The 20376-nt window shown below is 45.5% G+C and overlaps 1 protein-coding gene across 1 annotated transcript in view; it reads right to left on the bottom strand.

Annotated features, from left to right (window-relative positions):
• The window catches only part of IFRD2 (interferon-related developmental regulator 2), a 26448-nt gene that overhangs the window by 2775 nt on the left and 3297 nt on the right, over window positions 1–20376 (bottom strand). Inside the window, exon 2 of the mRNA XM_010851953.1 lies at window positions 4–99. Coding sequence (XP_010850255.1) covers window positions 4–99 — 96 coding nt within the window. The remainder of the gene's footprint in view (window positions 1–3; window positions 100–20376) is intronic.

The following is a 20376-nucleotide window of genomic DNA, read 5'->3' as shown; positions in this document are numbered from 1 at the left end:
CGCTCAGCTGGCTGGCACACTCGCTGGTGGTACTATGGGCCTCACTGGCTGCCTCGTCCTCACTGGAGCCTGAGTCAGCCTGGGTACTGCTCCGGGCACCTGGGGAGGGCGGGACAGGGGTGCTCGGTCTGCCCTGGTGGAGGCGTGATGGCGGGGGTTACTTCGCCAGCCTCACGACCCCGCAGGACAGGATGCTGCCCTCCTCAAGGCTGGCTGATACCTGAGACCCCAAGCCAGGAAGGCTGCCTGCGGTGGGCAGGCTCCAGGCCCCACTTTGGACAACCTGGCAGGCTTGGTGGGCAGGGCCTCCTGAGGCTTGAGTGTGCTTTTAGGAGGAGACATGAGCTGGGCCAAGGCAGAAGGGGCTGCCCAGACCCCACCTTGGCCTGGAGGGGCACATCCAGGCAGATTCTGGGGTAGCTGGATCACCGGCCCAGATGATGCCCCAAAAGGCCAGGGCCTTAGATTACAGAGTCTCACAGACCCAAGATCCACACCCCTGGTGCACAGCTTAACAGGGGTAACCAGGTCAGGGGCCTTAGTTTTCAAAGCCTCACTTTCTCTGTCCACGAAAGAGGTGAAAGGCACCTATCTGGGGCCAGCAATTCAGACAGTAAGTACACCGTTGACTCGTTTCGGCTCACCCACCAGCACTGGGGGCCGAGATCCAGCTCCTAGTGGGTGTGGCTAAGTGCCCCAGGCCTCAAGCACATGCTCTCCTGAGCTCCCCTGGGCCACACCAGGCCTTTGGCCCAGAGTGGATGGACACACAGGCTCCTCTGGACCCTGGGATGTACAGAGTGCCAAGTGGCCCCTGGCTTCTGGAGCCCTTGAAAAAGGGGAACAGAGGGTGTGCGGGTCAGCAGCAGAGCTGGACACCCGTGTGTAAGGGCAACAGCTGCAGCCAGAGACCCAGACAGATGCTGGTCACCAGGCCGACCCTCCGTGGTTTGGGGGGGTGTGTGGCGGAAGGTGGAGCTGCAGAGGTCAGACCAGGACGCGGTGGGGTGGAGACAGACTGTCTTCAGGCATCCTCAGAGGAGGCTGGGCCCGCAGAGAGGGGAGGTTCGCACGGCTGTTGAGCGGTGCATCTGGGACGAATCAGGAGGTTAGGACTGACATCTGTGCGTGCCAAGTTGCTTTAGGCGCGTCTGACTCTTGTGACCCCGTGAACTGTAGCTCACAGGCTCCTCTGTCCATGGGATTCTCCAGGCAAGAATACTGGAGTGGGTTGCCATGCCCCTCTCGAGGGGATCTTCCCGATCCAGGGATCAAACCCCTGTCTCTCATATCTCCTGCACTGGCAGATGGTTCTTTACCACTAGCGCCACCTGCCCATAAAACTGACATATACACAGTAGTGTGAGGAACATAATCAGCAAGGCCTAATGTAGAGCACAGGGACTCCTCCTCAGCACTGGGTCAGTCTGTATGTGTGTCAGAACCGATCGATGTATGTATGTATAATTAAGTCATGTTGCTGCACACCTAAAAAACCATCACAATAAATCAAATACACACCAAAATAAAAATTCAGCCAAAATGGAGGGAAAGAGAGAAGGGGCGGCGGGGAGAGGAGTGGAGAGGGAACGGAGGAAGAAAGGGAAGAAGGAAGAAAAAGGTGCGTGGGGACCAGCCACCCGGAGCAGCTTCCTCGCCCAGCCAGCCCTGCCTCCGGGCCAAGACTCCTGTGCGCCTGGAGCGGGGCAGTCTCTAACCCCCCTCTCTCATCACTCGGTCGTTCTCTCTTCCTCCTCCTCCTCTCTCCTCTCATTCCCTCTCTTCCTTCGCCTCTTTCTTTGACCCTTTCTCTTCCTTCTCTATCTTCCTTTCTCTTTCTGTTTTCCCGCTCTCTCGTTCTCCCTTTCTTGATTCCCTTTTTCTCTTCCTTCCTGTTGCCGTCTTCCCTGTCTTCTCCCTTCCTCTCTTCCTTCCCCTCTCTTTTCTGTCCCTTCTTTCTCTCTCACTTTCCTTCTGTTTCTTTCCCTCAGATTCCCTCCCTTCTCTTTCCCTCTACCCTTTCTGTCTGTCCTTAACTCACTTCCTTCATCTGTCTCTAATTCTTGATTTCCTTCTCTACATCTCTTCCTCCCTCCCTCCCCCTCCCGCTTCTGTGTCTTCTCTCCCCTTCCTCCTCTTTCTCCATCTTTCCTCCTCTCTTCCTTCCTCTTCCTCCTCTTCTCCCTCCCTCCCCGTCCTCCGATTCTCTTTATTTCTTTCCCTCTTTCTCTAATGCTTTTTGTTTCCTTCTGTTTCTTTCTTTCCTGCTCTTCCTTCCTTCCTCTCTCCTTCCCCCTCTGCCTTTCCATTGTCCTTCGTCTCTTTCTCTCCCTTTTCTCTCTTTCCCTTGCTTCCTCCCGTTCTTTTTGTCTTCCTTCCCCTTTCTTTCTTCCCTTCTCTCTCCTTTTCTCCCCCCTTTCACTGTGCTTTGCTTTGTTCCTTTCTCTTTCTTTCCCACTACCTCTTCCTCTTTCCCTCTTCCTTCCTTCTCTCTACTCTTGTCTTTCTCTACTTCTATTTCCCCCCCGTCCTTCCTGTCTGTTTTGATCTTTCACTTTCTGTACTCCATATATATCTCTCTCATTCTCCCTTCCTTCCTCTCATCTTTTTCTCTCTCTCTCCTCTTTTTGTTCTTTTTCTTTATCATTCTCTCTCCGTCCCTTCTCTCTCTCCATTTCTTTATCACTCTGGCTCTTTCCCTCCTCTTCTTTCTCTCTACCATCTTTTTCTTTCCTCCTTCCTTCTCTACTTCTCTGTTCCCTGCTCTTTCTTCCCCTTACTTTGATTTCTTTCCCTTTACCATCTGTCTCTGTTTTTCTCTCTGTACGTAACTCTTTCACTTTATCGTTTTCTATTTCCTTCTCTCTGTCTTCTTTTCTCCTTCCCTCCCTTTCTTGATTCCTTCTTCTCTTTCCCTTTCCCGTCTCTGATTCTGTCCCTTCCTTCCTCTCTTGCCTGCTCTCTCTCACCCGCGTCTCTTTTCCTATTTATCTCCCCTCCTCTCACTTGACTCCTTCCTTCCTTGATTTCATCATTCCTCTCTGTCCCTTCCTCTTTCTCCTTTTGTTCCTCTTCCTGCCTTCCTTCCTCTTTCTGATTCTGTTTCTTTCACTCTTTCTCTAATGCTTTTTCCTTCCATTTCTTTCTTCCTGCTCTCTCTTCCCTTCCCTCGTCTCTCCTTCCACCTTTCTATCATCCTTTGTCTCTCTTTCACTCCCTTTTTTTTCTATCTTCTCTCTCCCTTCCCCTCTTTCTCTCTCTACCCCCCACCTTGGTTCCTCTCTTTTTGTCTCTATCTTCCTTCCCCTATTTCTTTCCTTCTCTCTCCCTTCCTTTTCTTCCCTTCGTTCCTCTTTCTCTCTTTTGCTCTTTTCTCCTTCCTCCATCTCTCTGTCTCTAGCTTCCTTTCTCCCTCTCACTTTCTTCTTCCTCTACCTTCCTTCCTTGATTCCTTCCTGTTTCTATCTTTCTTCCTTTCTCTCTCTTTCTGTCCTCTCTCTGCCCCCTCTTGCTTTTTGCTTTCCTTGCTTCCTTCCCGCCTTCCTTTGACCCTCTCTATTTTCTGTCTCTCCCTTCCTCTCCTCTCTCCCTGTCTGTCACTGTTTCTTCCTTTGTCTCTCTCTCTCTCGCTCCCTTTGTTTCTTCGTCTCTCTCCCTTCCTTCCCTTGATTCTCTTTTCTCTAATTCTCTCTGCTTTGCTCTCTTTCCTTCCTCTCCTGTCTCACTCTCTAACTCCTTTCTGTCTCTCTTTCCTCCTCCTCAGCCCTTCTCTCCCTCTTTCAATTTCAGTCTTTATCTTTCTTCCTGTCTACCTTCCTCCCTCTTTCTGTTTGTCTCTTCCTCCCTTCCTTTCTCTCCATCGGCTTCTCTTTCTGTCTCCTTGTTTCTGTTTCCTTCCTCATTCTCTCCCTCCCTCTTTCTCCCTTGATTCCTCCCTTCTTCTTTCAGTCCCTGTGTGTGGGTCTCTCCTTACTCTTCCTGACCTCCTTTCTCACTCTCTCGTCTCTCTTCCTTCATTCCTTTTCTCTTTCTCTCTGCCTTCCATTGTTCCTCTTCCTTCCCTCACTCTCTCCATGACTCTATTTCTCTTTCCTCCTCCGTTCTTCTCTCCTTTTCGCTCTTTAGCTCTTTCTCTTTCTTCCTTTCTCTGATTTTCTTTTGCTTTCTCTCACTTTTCATTTCTCTTGCTTCTGTTAATGCTTTCTCTCTACTCTTTCTCTTGTTCTCATTCCTTCTCTCCTCTCCCTTCCTTTCTGTGTCTCTTCCTCTCTATCTTACTCTCTTTCTGTCCTCTGTCTCTTAATTTCTTCCTCCCTCTTCTGCTGATTCATTCTTCCTTCCTCTCTTTCAATCTTTCTCTAGTTCTCTTTCCCTCACTCTATCCTCTTCTCTTCTCTTTCACTATCATTTCCTTCCTGTTTCCCTCTTTCATTCTCCCTTCTCCCCATCTCTCGATTCTCTGTCACTCTCTTCTCCTTTGTTGATTTCCACCCTTCTTTCTCTAACTCGCGTTGTTTGTCTCTCTCTAGTTTGCTTCCTGTCTCTCTTCCTGACTCTTTCTCCTTCCTTCCTACTGTCTCTCTCCCTGCCTTTCTCACTTTTGCTCTCCCCACTCCTTTCTCACTACCTTTCTTTTTCTTTCGTTTCTTTCCCTTTACCCTCTTTCTCTTTCCCTAACTTTTTTTCTTCCTTTCTTGATTCCTTCCTTCCTTTGATTTCATCCTCCTCTCTTCCTTCCTTCCTCTCTCACTCTTTCTCTGGTGCCTTTTCTTTCCTTCCATTTCTCTTTCCTGTTCTTTTTCTCCCTCCCTCCCTCTCCCTTCCTTTTCTTCCCCCTCTATTTCTCTTCCACTCTTTCTTTCCCACTATTCCTTCCTCTCTCCTCCTTCCTCCCTATCTCACTTTCTCTCTGTATCTCTTTCTCTAACTTCCTTTCTTCCTTTCTCTATCTTCCTGCGTTCCCTGATTCCTTCCTTCCTCTGTCTCTCTCTTGCTTTCTTTTTCTCTCACCCTTTCTTTCTGCTCTTCTCTCTTGCTGTCTTCCTTCTTCTCCCTCCCTCCTTCCCCTGTATTTCTTTCATTCTTCCTTTCTACCTTTCTTTGATCCTCTCTCTCTCATTCCTAGGAGTTTTCTGCCTCTTACTACCTTCCTTCCTTCTTCCTCTTTCTTCTTGTCTCATTCTGTTCCTTCCTTCCTCTCCACTCTCTCTCTCGCTTCCTTCCTGATTCTCTTTCTCTTTTTGTTTCACTGTTTCCCTCTCTCTCTTTTCTTCAATTTCCCTCTCTGTCTCTTCCATGCTTTCTACCCTTTCTCTCCTTTTCTTCCTCACTCCCCATCTTTCTTCCTTCTATCCTTCTGACTCTCCTCCCCTCTCTTTCTTCCTGATTCCTTCCTTCTGTCATTTCTCTTTATTGCTCTCTTTTCCTTCCTCTCTTTCCTACTTCTTTCCTTCTCTCGCGCTCTCCCTTTGGTCCTCTTTCTCTTTCCTTTCTGTTTTCCTTTCTTTCCATGTATTTCTCTTTGTTTCTCTTTCTCTTCTCTCTACCCTTCTTTCTCTTTCTCTTCTCTCTACCCTTCTTTCTCTTTCTCTCTTCCTCTTGCTGTCTCAATCCCTTTTTACTTCCTTCCTCCCACTCTTTCTCTTTTTTTGTTCTCTTACCTCCTTCATCTTCTCTCTTACTTGTCTCTCCTACCTCATTCATTCTCTCTTCCTTCCTTTGCTCCTCTCTATTACTCTATTCCTGATTCTTTTTCCTCCTTTCTCTCTCTCCTTTACCCTTTAGCTCTTTCTCTAATTTCCCTCCTTCCTCTGATTTTATGCCCTTCCTTCCCCCTTTCTCTCTCTCCTTCCCTTCCTTCCTGGCTGTGGGTCTTTTGCTCTGTCTCTCTCATCCTTCCCCTCTCTTGTTCCATTTCTCTGTCTCGTCCTCCCTTCCTCTCCATCTCTCTAGCCTCTCTCTCCTCTTTCTCTTTAACTCTAGTTCCCTCTTTCTCTCTCTTCCATCTCTTTCCCTCGCTCTCCCTTCCTTTCTCTCCTTCTCGCTCCCTCTCAACATTTACGATCCTCTTTCGCTCTCCTCTGTTGATTTCTACCCTTCTTTCTAACTCCCTTTCTGTCTCTAGCTTGCTTCCTTCCTCTCTCACACTCTCACTCCCTCATCTCCAGTTCTCTTCTCTCTCACCTTTTCATTCTTCACCTCTGCTCTCTCTCCCTTCCTTCATTTCTTCCTTCCTCTCTGTCTCCGTGTCTCTCTTCCTACTTATCTTTCTTTCTCACTTGATTCCTTCCTTCTTTCAGTCTTTCTCTCTCTCTCCCTTTCCTTCTCTTAAGTCTTTCACGCTCTTGTTTTCCCTCTGTGTCCTTCCCTGTCTTCCTTCCTCATCTCGCTTATTTTTTCTATCCTCTTTTTTCCTTCCTCTCGCTCTGTCTTTCCATTACTCTATTTCTCTCTTTCCTCCTTTCCTCTTCATTAACTCTTTCTCTTTTTTTCCCACCTTCCTTCCCCTCTTCCCTTCCTTTCTGTTTCCCTCTTTCTCTAACTTCCTTTCTTCTGATTTTCTTTCACTCTTTCCTTCTCTCTCTCTCCCTTTCTTTGATTCCTCTCATTCTTTCTACCCTTCCTCCATTCCTCTCCATTCCTTTTGCTTTAACTCTTTCTCTCTCCCTTTCTCAGTTCTCTCTCTCCCTTCCTTCCCCCCTTTCTCTCTCTCCTGCCTTCCTTTTTGTCTCTCCATTTCGCTCTTCCTCTATGGTCCTTCCTTCCTTCCTCTTCTTTCACTTTCTTCCCTCATCTCTTTCTCTCATTATATTTTCCTTCCTTCCCCTCTCTCTCCTTCTCTGATTTCTACCTTCTTTCTTTGTCTCTAACTCCTTTTCTCTCTCTAGCTTGCTTCCTTTCCTCCTTTCTTATGCTGTCATTCCCTCGTTTCCCCTTTTCTCTTCCCCTCTCCTTTTCTCTTTCCTCCCTTTTTCTCCTCTGATTCTTTATTCCTTTTTCTTCCTTCCTCTCTCTCTTCTGTATCTTCCTTGATTCCTCTGTTTCTATTTCCCTTCCTGCAATCCTTCCTTTCTTGATTCCCTCCTTCCTTCCTCTAGTCTGTTTCTCTGTCTCACTTTCTCCTTCTCTATCTTCCTTTCTCCACCTCTCTATTGTTCTTCCTTCTTCTCTTCTCCCTTTCCTTTTCTCTCTCCTGTATTCTCTTTCTCTACCTTTCTTGCTTCCTCTCTTTCTTGTTCTCCCTTCCTGATGGCTTCCTCTCACGATGTCTCTCTTGCCATTCCTTTCTTCCTCTCTCATCCTTTCGCTGTCTCTGTTCTCCTAGTTTCTTCCTCTCTCTCTCGTCTATTTCTTGCTTTCTAGGCTTGAACCCTCTAAATTCTCACCTTGTCGGCAGGTCTCCTAGTTGTGAGGTGGTTATCTTCAGACTACTTCCTTAGAGTGGACTCCGACCACTACACAGCACCTCAAGCGCCCTGTAATAACCTACCTGAGTTAAGGATCTGAAAAAGAATCCTTACAGGAATCTGTTCAGCAGAATCAAGTGGCTACAGAGCTCAAACACAACACTGTATCTCACACACAGTGCAATAAAGCTTGAAAATGAAAGGACAGAGTGCTCATTCTATTCTCCTCAGGCCTTTGCAACCCGGGCTGGTGTCACATCCTTGGAGCCTGAGGCTTCATCCCAAGGCTGCACTGGGGTGGGGCTGAAGGAGCTGAACAGGATGGGAGACGGGAAGACCCCACTTGAGTGTAGCGCCTGGCCCCGGCTGGCTGGGACCACAACTTCGGGATGCAGGCTAGCCCTTGATCAGCTAAGGCAATCTTAGTGCCTCCAAAGGATGCTGCAGCTGCTGGGCAGGGAGGGCTGTGAAAAGTTTCTGGGTACCACAGCTCCTGTTGCTCGGGATCCCAATTAAAGACTGCTTCCTTTGAGTCACCCCACCTCCAAACCACAGCATCCTTAGCACAGCACAGCACTTGTGCAGAACCTGGGGTTTGTCTGTCAGGTAGAAGCAGACAGCAGGAGCCTGAAGGGCAAGAGGGAAGCGGTGATGAGTCACAGACTCTTGGCTGTTTCTTTGGGCACTTCCCACTCAAACTGACAACCCAGGAAAACAGCTTTCTCTAAGAGCCATGAAGGTTGGGCTTGCCTGATTTAACAGACTTGGGCAGGAGACGGTGCTACCTGCCTTGTGGCCACTTCTTGTAACAGGAACTTTAAAACCAGCACTTCAGAGCAGTTAAATCAATTGCCAGAACTAAATTTTACACTTTTTTTTTTAAACAAAAATCAACTGAAAAGATGCTCAGCATCTCTAATGATTAATAAATGCAAATTAAAGTGACAACGAAGTAACCCATCACACAAGTCATCAAAAAGTCACTACACAAAAAAACGCTAGAGAAGACACACAGAGAACCCTACAGCACTACTGGTTCAAATATAAACTGGAAATAGCCACTCTGTAGGAAAACTATAAAGGTTCTTTAAAAACCAATAAGCAATGCTACCACAAGCTCTGGGAATCCCAGTCCTGGGCCTACCCAGAGAACACCATCCTTGAAAAGACACGTGAAACCCAACCATCCTTGTGCCATAACCCAAAACAGAAGACCAACCAAAACCATGGAAATGTCAGACCACAGATAAAAGGAAAAAAAGGCTGCAACAACCACTCCATGGACTGGTGCTCAGCCAGTAAACAGAATGAAATCATGCCATCTCTGGGCACTTGGACCCAGCAAGACATGATTACACCTAATAGACAAAGTCAAAGAAAAACATTGCTTATAACGCTTAGAAGTGCTATCTAAACACTGATACAACTGAGGTACTAAAAAGTAAAACAGATGAGATACTAAAAAGGAACCTAGATTTACCAAAGGTAAAAGTTAGAGAGGGGAATAGGACGTTGAGATTGTGGTTTTCTGTCAAATACACACCCCATACATATAAATATATATATATATTTAACAAGCAAGGACAAAGGAGACAGCACAGGCACTCAACACTCTGTGATAATCCACATGGGTAAAGCACCCGAGAAAGAACAGTTAAGTGTATCTGTAACTGAATCAGGTTGCTGCAGAAATAAAAAAGAACACTGTATATCACCTATAATGCAATACAATATGGAGATGATATTAAAAAAAAATAGAGTGGGGCCTCCCTATTCTATTGCACGAGGCCAGTGTCACCTGGGCAGGGTCAGAATAGTGAAGCCTGAACTGGCGTGGGTCCCAGAGTGGCCTGGGGTGAATCTGAGAGAGCTAAGGGTTTGTGCCTCCAAATAAGTGCCACCTTGCACCTGTACTTCCTGCTACCCTCTACCTGGGACCACAACCTGATTATGCAAGCTGACCCTCTAAGAGATAAGGCTAGCCTAGTACCGATGCTGGAGCTACTGGGTAGTAAGAGCTCTCAAAAGTCTCGGTCTCCACTGCTCCTGGTCCTGGGGAACCCACTTAGCGCAGGCTTCCTTTTGGTTGCCCCACCTAAAACCACAGAACTCTCAATAAACCTCATGAAGGGCTTGAAATTTGTCTCCAGGGTGGGAGGAGAGGGAGGACCCTGAACGGCAAGAAGGAAGAGGTATTGAATCACAAGCTAATGGCTATTTCTCATGGCAAGTTCCATTCTAAGGGACCACCCAGGAAACAGCTTTCGCTCAAAAAGGATCAGATTGCCCGAAACCCAGGGGAGAGGAAGAGGAAGGGCTGCCACCTTGTGGCCATGACTAGTAACAGCATCTTTCAAAAGGAGTTTCAGGGCACTTAGGTTTGTAGAGCTGTGAATAGCACCTGCCCTCAAGCAATATCCTCTGGTAGGTCAAGAAAATAGCCTTGAAAACTGGGCTCACTCTCAGGAGACCACCTGCAAGAGCTAAATTTTACTACATTCTTTCTTTACACACACACCAAAGTCTAATGGTCAGGTGTTCAGCATCTTCAGTGATTAGAAAAATGCAAATCTAAATGACAAATCGGTAAACCCTAACACCAGTTATCAAAAGGGATACACACACAAAATTTGAGAGAGGCTGGGCACAAAAGGGAACACTACTACACGGTTAGTGCAAATATAAACTGACCACGGCCACTCTGGAGAACACTACGGAAGTCCTTTCCACAATGAAACAGCGCTACCACGAGCTCTGGAGCTCGCACCCCGGGGAGTATACTTGGAGAAAACCATCCTTTGAAAAGACACTTGCATTCAAATGGTATTTGCTCCAATATCCAAAACAGCACAGCCATCGAAACCACCGGGAAGTACATTCATTAATTAGCGAAAGAAAAAGACATGCACCAAACATACCATGAACGAGGAGTCAGCAGGAAAACAGGATGAAGCCATCATTTGTGGCTGAGACCCATCAGGAGAGGACTGCGCCCAGTACTCCAAGTCAGACAGGGAAAAACACGTACCATTCATATCACAAATGGGGACAGAACACTGAACACCCCAACTAGTGTACTAACAATACAGAAGGGAGACCAAAAAAGGAACTTAATTTACTAAAGGGACTAGATGGGGAGTGGAGGAAAAAAATGGGGATGGTGGGATTGACAGGAAAGCACAAATCAACAGTGTGTGTATATGTGTGTGTGTATACATATACACACACAAAAAAACCAAAATCACCAAGGATGTATGAAATCCCACAAGTGACTCTGCTCACCACACTGTAATATCCTCTGTGGTAAACGAGCGGAGAAAATATAGGTACAATTATACATTTAACTAAATCAGGTTGATGTAGAACAGCAGAAGAACACTGTGGATCAACTATATTACAATACAAAATGGAAATTACAGAAAACAAATCTGGACTGCCTACTCTGTTCCAGGAGGTCCAGGCCACTTGCGCTGATGTCACACCCACGAGGCCTGAACAGGCCTCGGTCCCAAGCTGGCCTGGGTAAACCTGAGAGAGCGCAAGAGCCTGTGCAGGCAAACGAGCCCCCCTAACACCTGTACTTCCGACAGCCCTGTGGATGGGACCACAGCCTTGTAAGGCGGGCTGGCCCTCTATCAGCTAAGGCTAGCCTGGTGCACCGGAAGGATGCTGCAGTCACTAAATAGTAAGACCTTTGAGAAGTCTCCTGGTGTCCATGGCTCCTGCTCCTGGGGAACCACTTAAACACTGATTCCTTTGGGTCGCACCACCTCCAAACAACAGCACCCTCAGCTCAACACTACTGCACGGCTTGAGATGTGTCTCCCGGTAGGGATGGGGAGAGCAGAGCCTGAAGGGCAACAGGGAAGAGGGAATGAATCACAAACCGTCGGGCACCTTCCACTCAAATGGGACCACCCAGGAAAACGGCTTTCTCTAACGTGATGAAAGCTCAGTTCAGTTCAGTCACTCAGTCCAACTGAGCGAAACTCAGAGAAAAACACGTATCATTGATATCCCTTAGAGGCGGAATTGAAACACTGACACAACAGAACTAGTGTACTAATGATACAGAAGGAGGACTAAAAAAATTCTTAAATTTACCATAGGAACAATTGGGGTGGGGAGAAGAATAAATGAGAATGCTGGGAGTGACAGAAAATGACAAGTCAATACATCAGTTCAGCTCAGTCGCTCAGTTCAGTGTCTGACTCTTTGAGACTCCATGGACTGCAGCACACCAGGCCTCCCTGTCCATCACCAACTCCCAGAGCTTACTCAAACTCATGTCGATTGAGATGGTGATGCCATCTCATTTTCCGTCGTTCCCTTCTCCTCCCTTCTTCAATCTTTCCCAACATCAGAGTCTTTTCCAATGAGTCAGTTCTTTGCATCAGGTGGCCAAAGTATTGCAGTTTCAGCTTGAACAGCCGTCTAGTACGTCAAGGCTGTATATCGTCACCCTGCTTATTTAACTTCTATGCAGAGTACATCATGAGAAACGCTGGGCCGGAAGAAGCACAAGCTGGAATCAAGATTGCCGGGAGAAATATCAATAACCTCAGATATGCACATGACACCACCCTTATGGCAGAAAGTGAAGAGGAACTCAAAAGCCTCTTGATGAAAGTGAAAGAAGAGAGTGAAAAAGTTGGCTTAAAGCGCAACATTCAGAAAACTAAGATCATGGCATCTGGTCCCATCACTTCATGGCAAATAGATGGGGAGACAGTGGAGACAGTGGCAGACTTACTGTATAGCACAGAGAACTATGCTCAGTGTTATGTGCCAGCCTGGATGCGAGGGGATCTGGGGGAGAATGGATACATTTATGCCTGAGTCCCTTCACTGTTCACCTGAAACTACCACAACCTTGTTAATCGGCTATAAGCGAAAGCGAAAGTCCAAGTTGCTCAGTTGTGTCCAACTCTTTGCGACTCCATGGCCTACACAGTCCATGAAATTCTCTAGGCCAGATTACTGGAGTGTAGCCTATCCCTTCTCCAGCGGATCTTCCTGACCTAGGAATCGAACTAAGGTATCCTGCATTGCAGGCAGATTCTTTACCAGCTGAGCTACCAGGGAAGCCCCATTAATTGGCTATTTCCCAATACGAAATTTTTTTGGTATTTTTTTTTAACAAATTTTTTAATTTAAAAAAAAAAAAAAAAGAAAACCACATGAAAACTTGCTGAGCACCACTATTTGAGATATGCAAAAGGACCACGATGTATCACCTCCCACCAGGGAATGTGGCCATCCTCCAAAAGCCTCCAAACAGTAAATATTGAACACGGCATGAAAATAAGAGAACTGCCTCCACCGTCAGGAGGAGCACAGCCAACATGGAGAGCAGCAGGAAAATTCCTGAAAATACAACAAAACAGACCAACCACAGAATTCCAACATGCCCCTCCCAGGCGTTCCTCTGTCCTCAGAAATCATAACTCCTAAACACACATGCACCACGACATTCATTACCACTCTATTTGCAGCAGCAAGAACACAGAAGCCTGCTCACCATCCATCAACAGGTGAATGAAGAAATAAACATGGTGTCCACACAGACAACGCAACAGTCCTCGGGCGTAAAGAAGAATGAAATGATGCCACTGGCAACAACACAGCTGGAGGTAGAGGTGATCATACCAACAAGTGTAATGGAGACAAGGAACAAAAACGTCTTACGATATCTCCTATAGGTGGACACTAAAAAATGGACACAAATGAACTAATTTAAAAACAGAGAAACAGACTCAAGGACTTGGCAAACAAATACACGTTTACCAAAAGAATCAGGTGGGGTAGGGGAGAGAAATTTGGAGGTTAAGATAAACATAAACACAAAACATATACCCAAAATGTGATCAACAGTGCCTTACTGTGGAGCCCAGGAACTCCCACGGGAAAATAATCCAAGAAAGAACAGGTATACGTGTATGTAGAACTGAATCACAGTGTACCCGAGACCGCACACGGAAAACAAACACAGCTTAGGTTCACCTAAAACAAGCACGTCGCTGCAAATCAACTGTACTCCAACATAAAATAAAACCCCAATTAAAAAAAGAAACGGAAATGCCTACTATATTCCCTTCAGACCAGGGGGGCCTAGGCTGGTGTTAACTCCCTGGGCGCCAGAGCAGTCCTGGGGCTGAGGGAACCAGGGAGCACGTGCCTGCACAGGAACCCCCCTTGGATTTGCGGTGTCTGATCCCCTCTGAATGGGATCACGCTGTCCACATCCAGGGGGCCCCTCCAGCAGCAAAACCCAAAGTAGGCAACCGAAGGGTGGGGCACCCTCTGGACTGCAAGAGCTATGAACAGTCACCTTGTGTGCAGGTCTCCTGGTGGTGGGGTGCCCACCTCCAGCCTACTTCCTTCGAGTCGACCCTGTCCTCTATGGCCGCACCCTGAGCGCTGCCGTGTTACGAGAGTTGGTTATTTGTCTGGGGGTGTGAAGACTAAGGGGGAACAAGAAAGGAGCCACAAGCCCTTGGTTGTTTGATCTGGCACATTCCACTCTCAGTTATAAGCCAAGAACAGGACTCTTTGCTAAGGCTCTGGCGGCCAGAAAACCCAGTGTTGGGCACAAAAAAATCTTTCCGCCTTGTGGCCATTTCTCAGAACTACAGCTTTAAAACCCTTGCTTGTGGACACTAGGGGCTTACCTGATAGCTCAGTTGGTAAAGAATCCGCCTGCAATGCAGGAGACCTCGGTTCGATTCCTGCGTCAGGAAGATCCACTGGAGAAGGGATAGGCTACCCACTCCAGTATTCTTGGGCTTCCCTGATGGCTCAACTGGTAAAGAATCTGCCCACAATGTCGGAGACCTGGGTTCACTCCCTGGATTGGGAAGATCCCCTGGAAAAGGGAAATACTGGAGAATACTGTAGGCTACGCACTCCAGTATTCTGGCCTGGAGAATTCCATGGACTATATAGTCCATGGGGTCGCAAAGAGTCGGACACGACTGAGTGCCTTTCACTGTCTGACACTTAATAATCACAAGAGCTGGGGCACTGTAAGTGGCACTTGCCCATAAGAAATATCCCTGTGGAGGTAATCAGAAAAGAATTCAGAGGGGTGGACTTTCATGAAGTCAATTTCAAGACGAATATTTCACTCTCACTGTAAAAAAAAAAAAAAAAAAAGCACGTGAAAACTTGCTCAGCATAGCTTATTAGTAGAGAAATGCAAACCAAAAGGACCACAAGGTAAACCTCCCACCAGGCAGAATGGCCATCCTCCAGAAGTCTACGAACAGTAAGTGCTGTGTAGAGAAAGGGGAACCCTCCTACACTGTTGGGGGGAATGCACAGGGGCACAGCCAATTGGGAAAAGAGGTGGGAGATTCCTGAAAAAATGAAAAATATACCGACCGTAGGATTTGGAAATGCTTTTCCCAGCGGATATCCTCAGAAAACCATAATTCCTAAACATATATGCACCCCATCATTCATTGCGGCACTATTTACAACAGCCAGGACACAGAAGTCTCCAAAATGTCTCTTGATAGATGAATAAAGAAGATATGGTACATATATACGATGGTATATCAGGCAAAAAAATAAGAATGAAATAACGCAGTTTTCAGCAACAAGGACCTAGAGATGATTACAGCAATTCAAGAAAATCAGTAGAGATCCAAAAACATCCTATGATATTGCTTATATGCGGAATCTAAAAACGGATACAAATGAACTAATTTACAAGACAGAAACAGTCCCACAGACTTAGAAAAGAAATTTATGGGAAATTCCCCTGCAGTATAGGGTCAGGACTCAGGTTTCACTGCCAAGGTCTTAGATTGGATCCCTGGTCATGGAACTGAGATGCCAGAACCTGCAGGCCATAGTCAAAAAAAAAAAATATATATATATAAAAGAAAATAAATTTATGATTACTAAAGGGAGGGATGGGAGGGAAGGATAAATTTGCAGGTTGGGATGAACACATATACACCAATATATGTAAAACAGATTATCAACAAGGATGTGATGGACAGCACAGGTAACTCTAGTCAACAGTCTTTCAAAACCTATATGGGAAAAAACTCAAATAAGAATATATATATTCAGTGGATCACTGAAAAAAATCAACAAGGAATTGAAAAACATACCTAGAGAGAAATGCTTTTGAACTGTGGTCTTGGAGAAGACTCTTAAGAGTCCCTTGGACTGTAAGATCAAACCAGTCCATCCTAAAGGAAATCAGTCCTGAATATTCACTGGAAGGACTGATGCTGAAGCTGAAGCTCCAATACTTTGGCTACCTGATGCAAAGAACCTACTCATTTGAAAAGAACCTACTCATTTGAAAAGACCCTGATGCTGGGAAAGACTGAAGGCAGGAGGAGAGGGGGACGACAGAGAATGAGATGGTTGGATGACATCACTGACTCAATGGACGTGAGTTTGAGCAAGCTCCAGGAGATGGTGAAGGACAGGGAGGCCTGGCGTGCTGCAGTCCATGGGGTAGAAAAGAGATGGACGCAACTGAACTGAACTAAGAGAGAAATGGCAAAGAAAACACCAGATCCAAGACCTATGGGATGCCACAAAAGCAGTTCCAAAAGGCAAATTTACAGGGATGCAATGTTACCTCAGGAAACAAGACAAAATATCAAAGAAGCAAGGTAACCTTATACCTAAAGCAACCAGAGAAGAAAGACAAAATCCAAAGTTAGTAAAAGAAATTATAAACATAAGAACAGGAATGAATGAAATAGAGACAAAGAAAATCATAAAAAAGATCAATGAAAGTAAAAGCTTGTTCTTTGAAAAGATACACAGTATTGATAAACCTTTAGCTGGACTCATCAAGAAAAAAAAAGAGAGTGGGCTCAAATCAATAAAATTAGTGGGCTTCCCTGGTGGCTCAGTGGTAAAGAATCCACCTGCCAATGCAGGAGACACAGGTTCGATCCCTGCTCCGGAAAGATCCCACGTGTGGTGGAGCAACTGAGTCCGTGTGCCACAAGTACTGAGTCTGTGCTCTAGAGCAGGCGACCTCCAGCTACTGAGCTCTCGCACCACAGATATTGAAGCCAGCACGCCCTAGAGCCAGTGCTCAGCAACGAGAGAAGCCACTGCAGTGAGAAGCCTGTGCACTGCAGAGACAAGCCCATGCAGCACAGCCAATAAATAAATAACAATAAAAAATTAAATCAGAGATGAAAAAGAAGTTAGAATGGACACCACAGAGATATCAATACAAAGGGTCGTAAGAGACTACTACAAACAACTTTATGCCAATAAAATGGACAACCTAAAAGAAACAGACAAATTCTGGGCGTTCCCTGGCAGTCTAGTGGCTACGACTCCGCGCTTCCACTGCCAGGGGCCCAAGTTCAATCCCTGGTCAGGGAATTAAGATCCTGCAAGTCACAGGGTGCAACCCTAAATAAACAAACACTTTAAAAAGTTTTAATTTAAAAAGAGAAATGTACGAAGTCTTAGAAATGTATACCTTTCAAGACTGAACCAGGAAGAAACAGAAATATGAACAGACCAATCACAAGTAATGAAAGTGACACTGAGATGAGAAAACTTCCAACAGACAAAAGTGCAGGACCAGGCGGCTCCACAGGTGACTTTTACCAGACATGTAGAGAAGAGTTAACACCCGTATTTCTGAAAATATCCCCCCAGATTCCAGATGAAGGAACACTCCCGAACTCATTCTACAAGGCCACCATCACCCTAATACCAAAACAGACACATACAAATACAGGTCAATACCACTGATGAACACAGATGCAAAAATCCTCAACAAAATACTAGCAGACTGAAACCAACAATACATTAAAAGGCTCATGCACCAGGATCAAGTGGGATTTATCCTAGGGATGCAAAGATTCTTCAATATATTCAAATCAATCAGTGTGATACACCACATTAACAAACTGAAGAATAAAAACCATATAATCATCTCAATTGATGAAGGAAAAGCTTTTGACAAAATTCAATTTCCATTTATGATAAAAACTCTCCAGAAAGTGGGCACAGAGGGACCTTACTTCAACATAATAAAGGCCATACATGACAAACCCATAGCTAGCATCATTCTCAACGGTGAAAAGCTGAAAACATTTCCTCTAAGATTAGAAAGAAGGATGTTTACTCTTGCCACTTTTATTCAACATAGTTTTCAAAGTCCTAATATGACAGTCAGAGAAAAGAAAGAAAAGGAATCCAAATTGGAAAGGAAGAAAAGCTGTCACTGTCGGCAGATGACGTGATACCGTACACAGAACATCCTAAAGATGCAATCGGAAAACTACTAGAGCTCACCAATGAACGTGGCAAATTTGCGGGATGCAAAATTAATATAGAAATCACTTGAATTCCTATACACTAACAACAAGAAATCAGAAGAGAAATCAAGGAAAACAGGGAACTTTCCTGCCTTCAGTGGCTAGGACTCCACACTCCCAATGCAGGGGGCCTGGGTTCAATCCCTGTTCAGGGAACTAGATTCCACATGCTGCAATGAAAAGATTCTGCTTGCCACAACAGAGATCGAAGATCTCACGTGCCAAAACTAAGACCTGGTGCAGCCAAATAGATATTTTTTAAAAGAAAGAAATCAAGGAAATAATCCCCATTTACCATCACATCAAAAAGAGTAAAACACCTAGGAATAAGCCTACCTAAGGAGATAAAAAATTATACTCTGAAAATACTGATGAAAGAATTGTGGATGACACAAACAGATGGAAAGATACACCGTGCTCTTGGACTGGAAGCATCAGTATCGTCAAAACATGACTCCACTACCCAATGCAGTCTACGGATTCAGTGCAATCCCTATCAAATTACCAATGGCATTTCTTACAAAACTAGAACCACCACCGCAACAAATGTTTAGATTTGTACAGATACACAGAAGACCTCAAATAGCCAAGCAATCCTGAGAAGAAAAACAGCTGGAGGAATCAGGCACCCTGCCTTCAGACTAAACTACACAGCTATAGGAATCAAAACAGCAGGGTACTGGCACAAAACCAGAAATACAGATCAGTGGACCCAGAAATAAACCCATGCGCCTACGGTCGAGTAATCTATGACAAAGGAAGCAAGAATATACAATGGAGAAAAGGCAGTCTCTTCACTAAGTGGTGTGCTGGGAAAAGTGGACAGTTACAGTGTAGAAGAATGAAATGAGAACATCCTCTAACACCATAGAGGCTTCTCTGGTGGCTCAGCTGGTAAAGAATCTGCCTGCAATGCAGGAGACCTGGGTTTGATCCCTGGGTTGGGAAGATCCCTTGGAGAAGGGAATGGTTACCCACTCCAGTATTCTGGCCTGGAGAACTCCATGGACTGTATATCCATGGGGTCGCAGAGTCGGACATGACTTTCACTCACTAACACCATACACAAAAATAAACTCAAAATGGATTAAAGACCTAAATTTAAGGCCAGACTCTATAAAACTCCTAGAGGAAAACAGAGGGCAAACACTCCTTAACGTAAATCACAGCAGTGTCTTTTTTGATCCACCTCCTAGAATAATGAAAATTTTAAAAATTAAGAAATGAGACCTAAATGAACTTCAAGCCTTCTGCACAGCAAAGGAAACCATAAACAAAACAGGAAGACAACCCACAGAATAGGAGGAAATATTTGCAAACAAAGTGACCGAGAAGGGATTAATCTCCACAGTATACAAACACCTCATACAGTTTTATGTTAAAAAAAAATCAGAATATCTAAATAGACATTTCTCTAAAGAAGACATACTAATGACTAAAAAGCACACGAAAAGATGCTCAACATCACTAATTTTTAGACAAATGTAAATGACAACTGCAACAATGTACCACCTCACACCAGTCAGAAGGCCCACCATGAAAAAGTCTACAGACAGAGACTCCCTTGGTGGCCAAGCAGCTAGGACTCTGCACTTCCAATGAAGGGAATGTGAATTCAATCCCTCATCGGGGAACTAGATCCCAAATGCCACAGCTAAGAGTTTGCATGCTGCAACTAAAGATTCCAGGTGTCGCAACTAAGACCAGGCAGAGCCAGATAAATAAATAAAAAGTATATGAATATGGCTCCCTCCCTCCTCCAGGCACAGGCCCTTCAGGCTATGCATCTCATAGCCCAGTCCACCCCAGACATCAGCACAGGATTCGAAACGCAACTCCCAGTCCTCAGACCCCTAGAAGTGACTTGCTCCAGCTGGTTTATTCAGTTTTCAATCATAGGAATATAAACTGAGAGACAAAAGGCACCCAAAGAAATATACAAAAGACCCAAATGCTGGCAGTGGCTCTGTCCATTGAAAAACCACTGAAGGCGAGGCTGGCTTTTCCAGGTCAAACTGGCCGTGGTAAACCGTAAGGCTCATGGGCACCCAGACAAAACCAGTGTACCCTAGGGGGACAAAGGGGGCACTGCAGGAAAGAAGGTGCTCGATCCACTTTGAGAACAATCAGAGCTTTGCAGAGGGAAAGCCCCAGATGCCAGAATGGGACAGAGACCCATAAGCTTTTGATGGTTTTATAATCAAAAGACTGAGGGAGCCCAATACCAAAAGTGGCTATAGATAGAGATACCACCTACATAATAGTGGTGAGCCTCAAGCTTCAGGTGGTCATTGATGTGGTGAGCCACTTGATAAAATCTCTCATAAGCACCAGGGCAACCCTCTCAGTCTTAACCTAGACTGAAAGCCTTAACAATCATAAGAAATATGTAGTGGGAGTGTCAGTAGACACGGGTACACTTTCCTGCAACCCCTTTTGTGCAACATCAGTGGCCAGTCATTTCTACATTCCCTTGTTTGTGCCTGATTGTCCTCTCCCTTTAATAGATGGGACTTATTAACTAAATTAGGGGCCACTCTGTCACCCTGCTTATTTAACTTATATGCAGAGTACATCATGAGAAACGCTGGGCCGGAAGAAGCACAAGCTGGAATCAAGATTGCCGGGAGAAATATCAATAACCTCAGATA

Source organism: Bison bison, unplaced genomic scaffold (genome assembly GCF_000754665.1).
Source record: "Bison bison bison isolate TAMUID 2011002044 unplaced genomic scaffold, Bison_UMD1.0 scf7180017864304, whole genome shotgun sequence".
NCBI lineage: Eukaryota > Metazoa > Chordata > Mammalia > Artiodactyla > Bovidae > Bison > Bison bison.
Note: the sequence above shows the minus strand (reverse complement) of the source record. Positions and strands in the feature narration are given on the sequence as shown.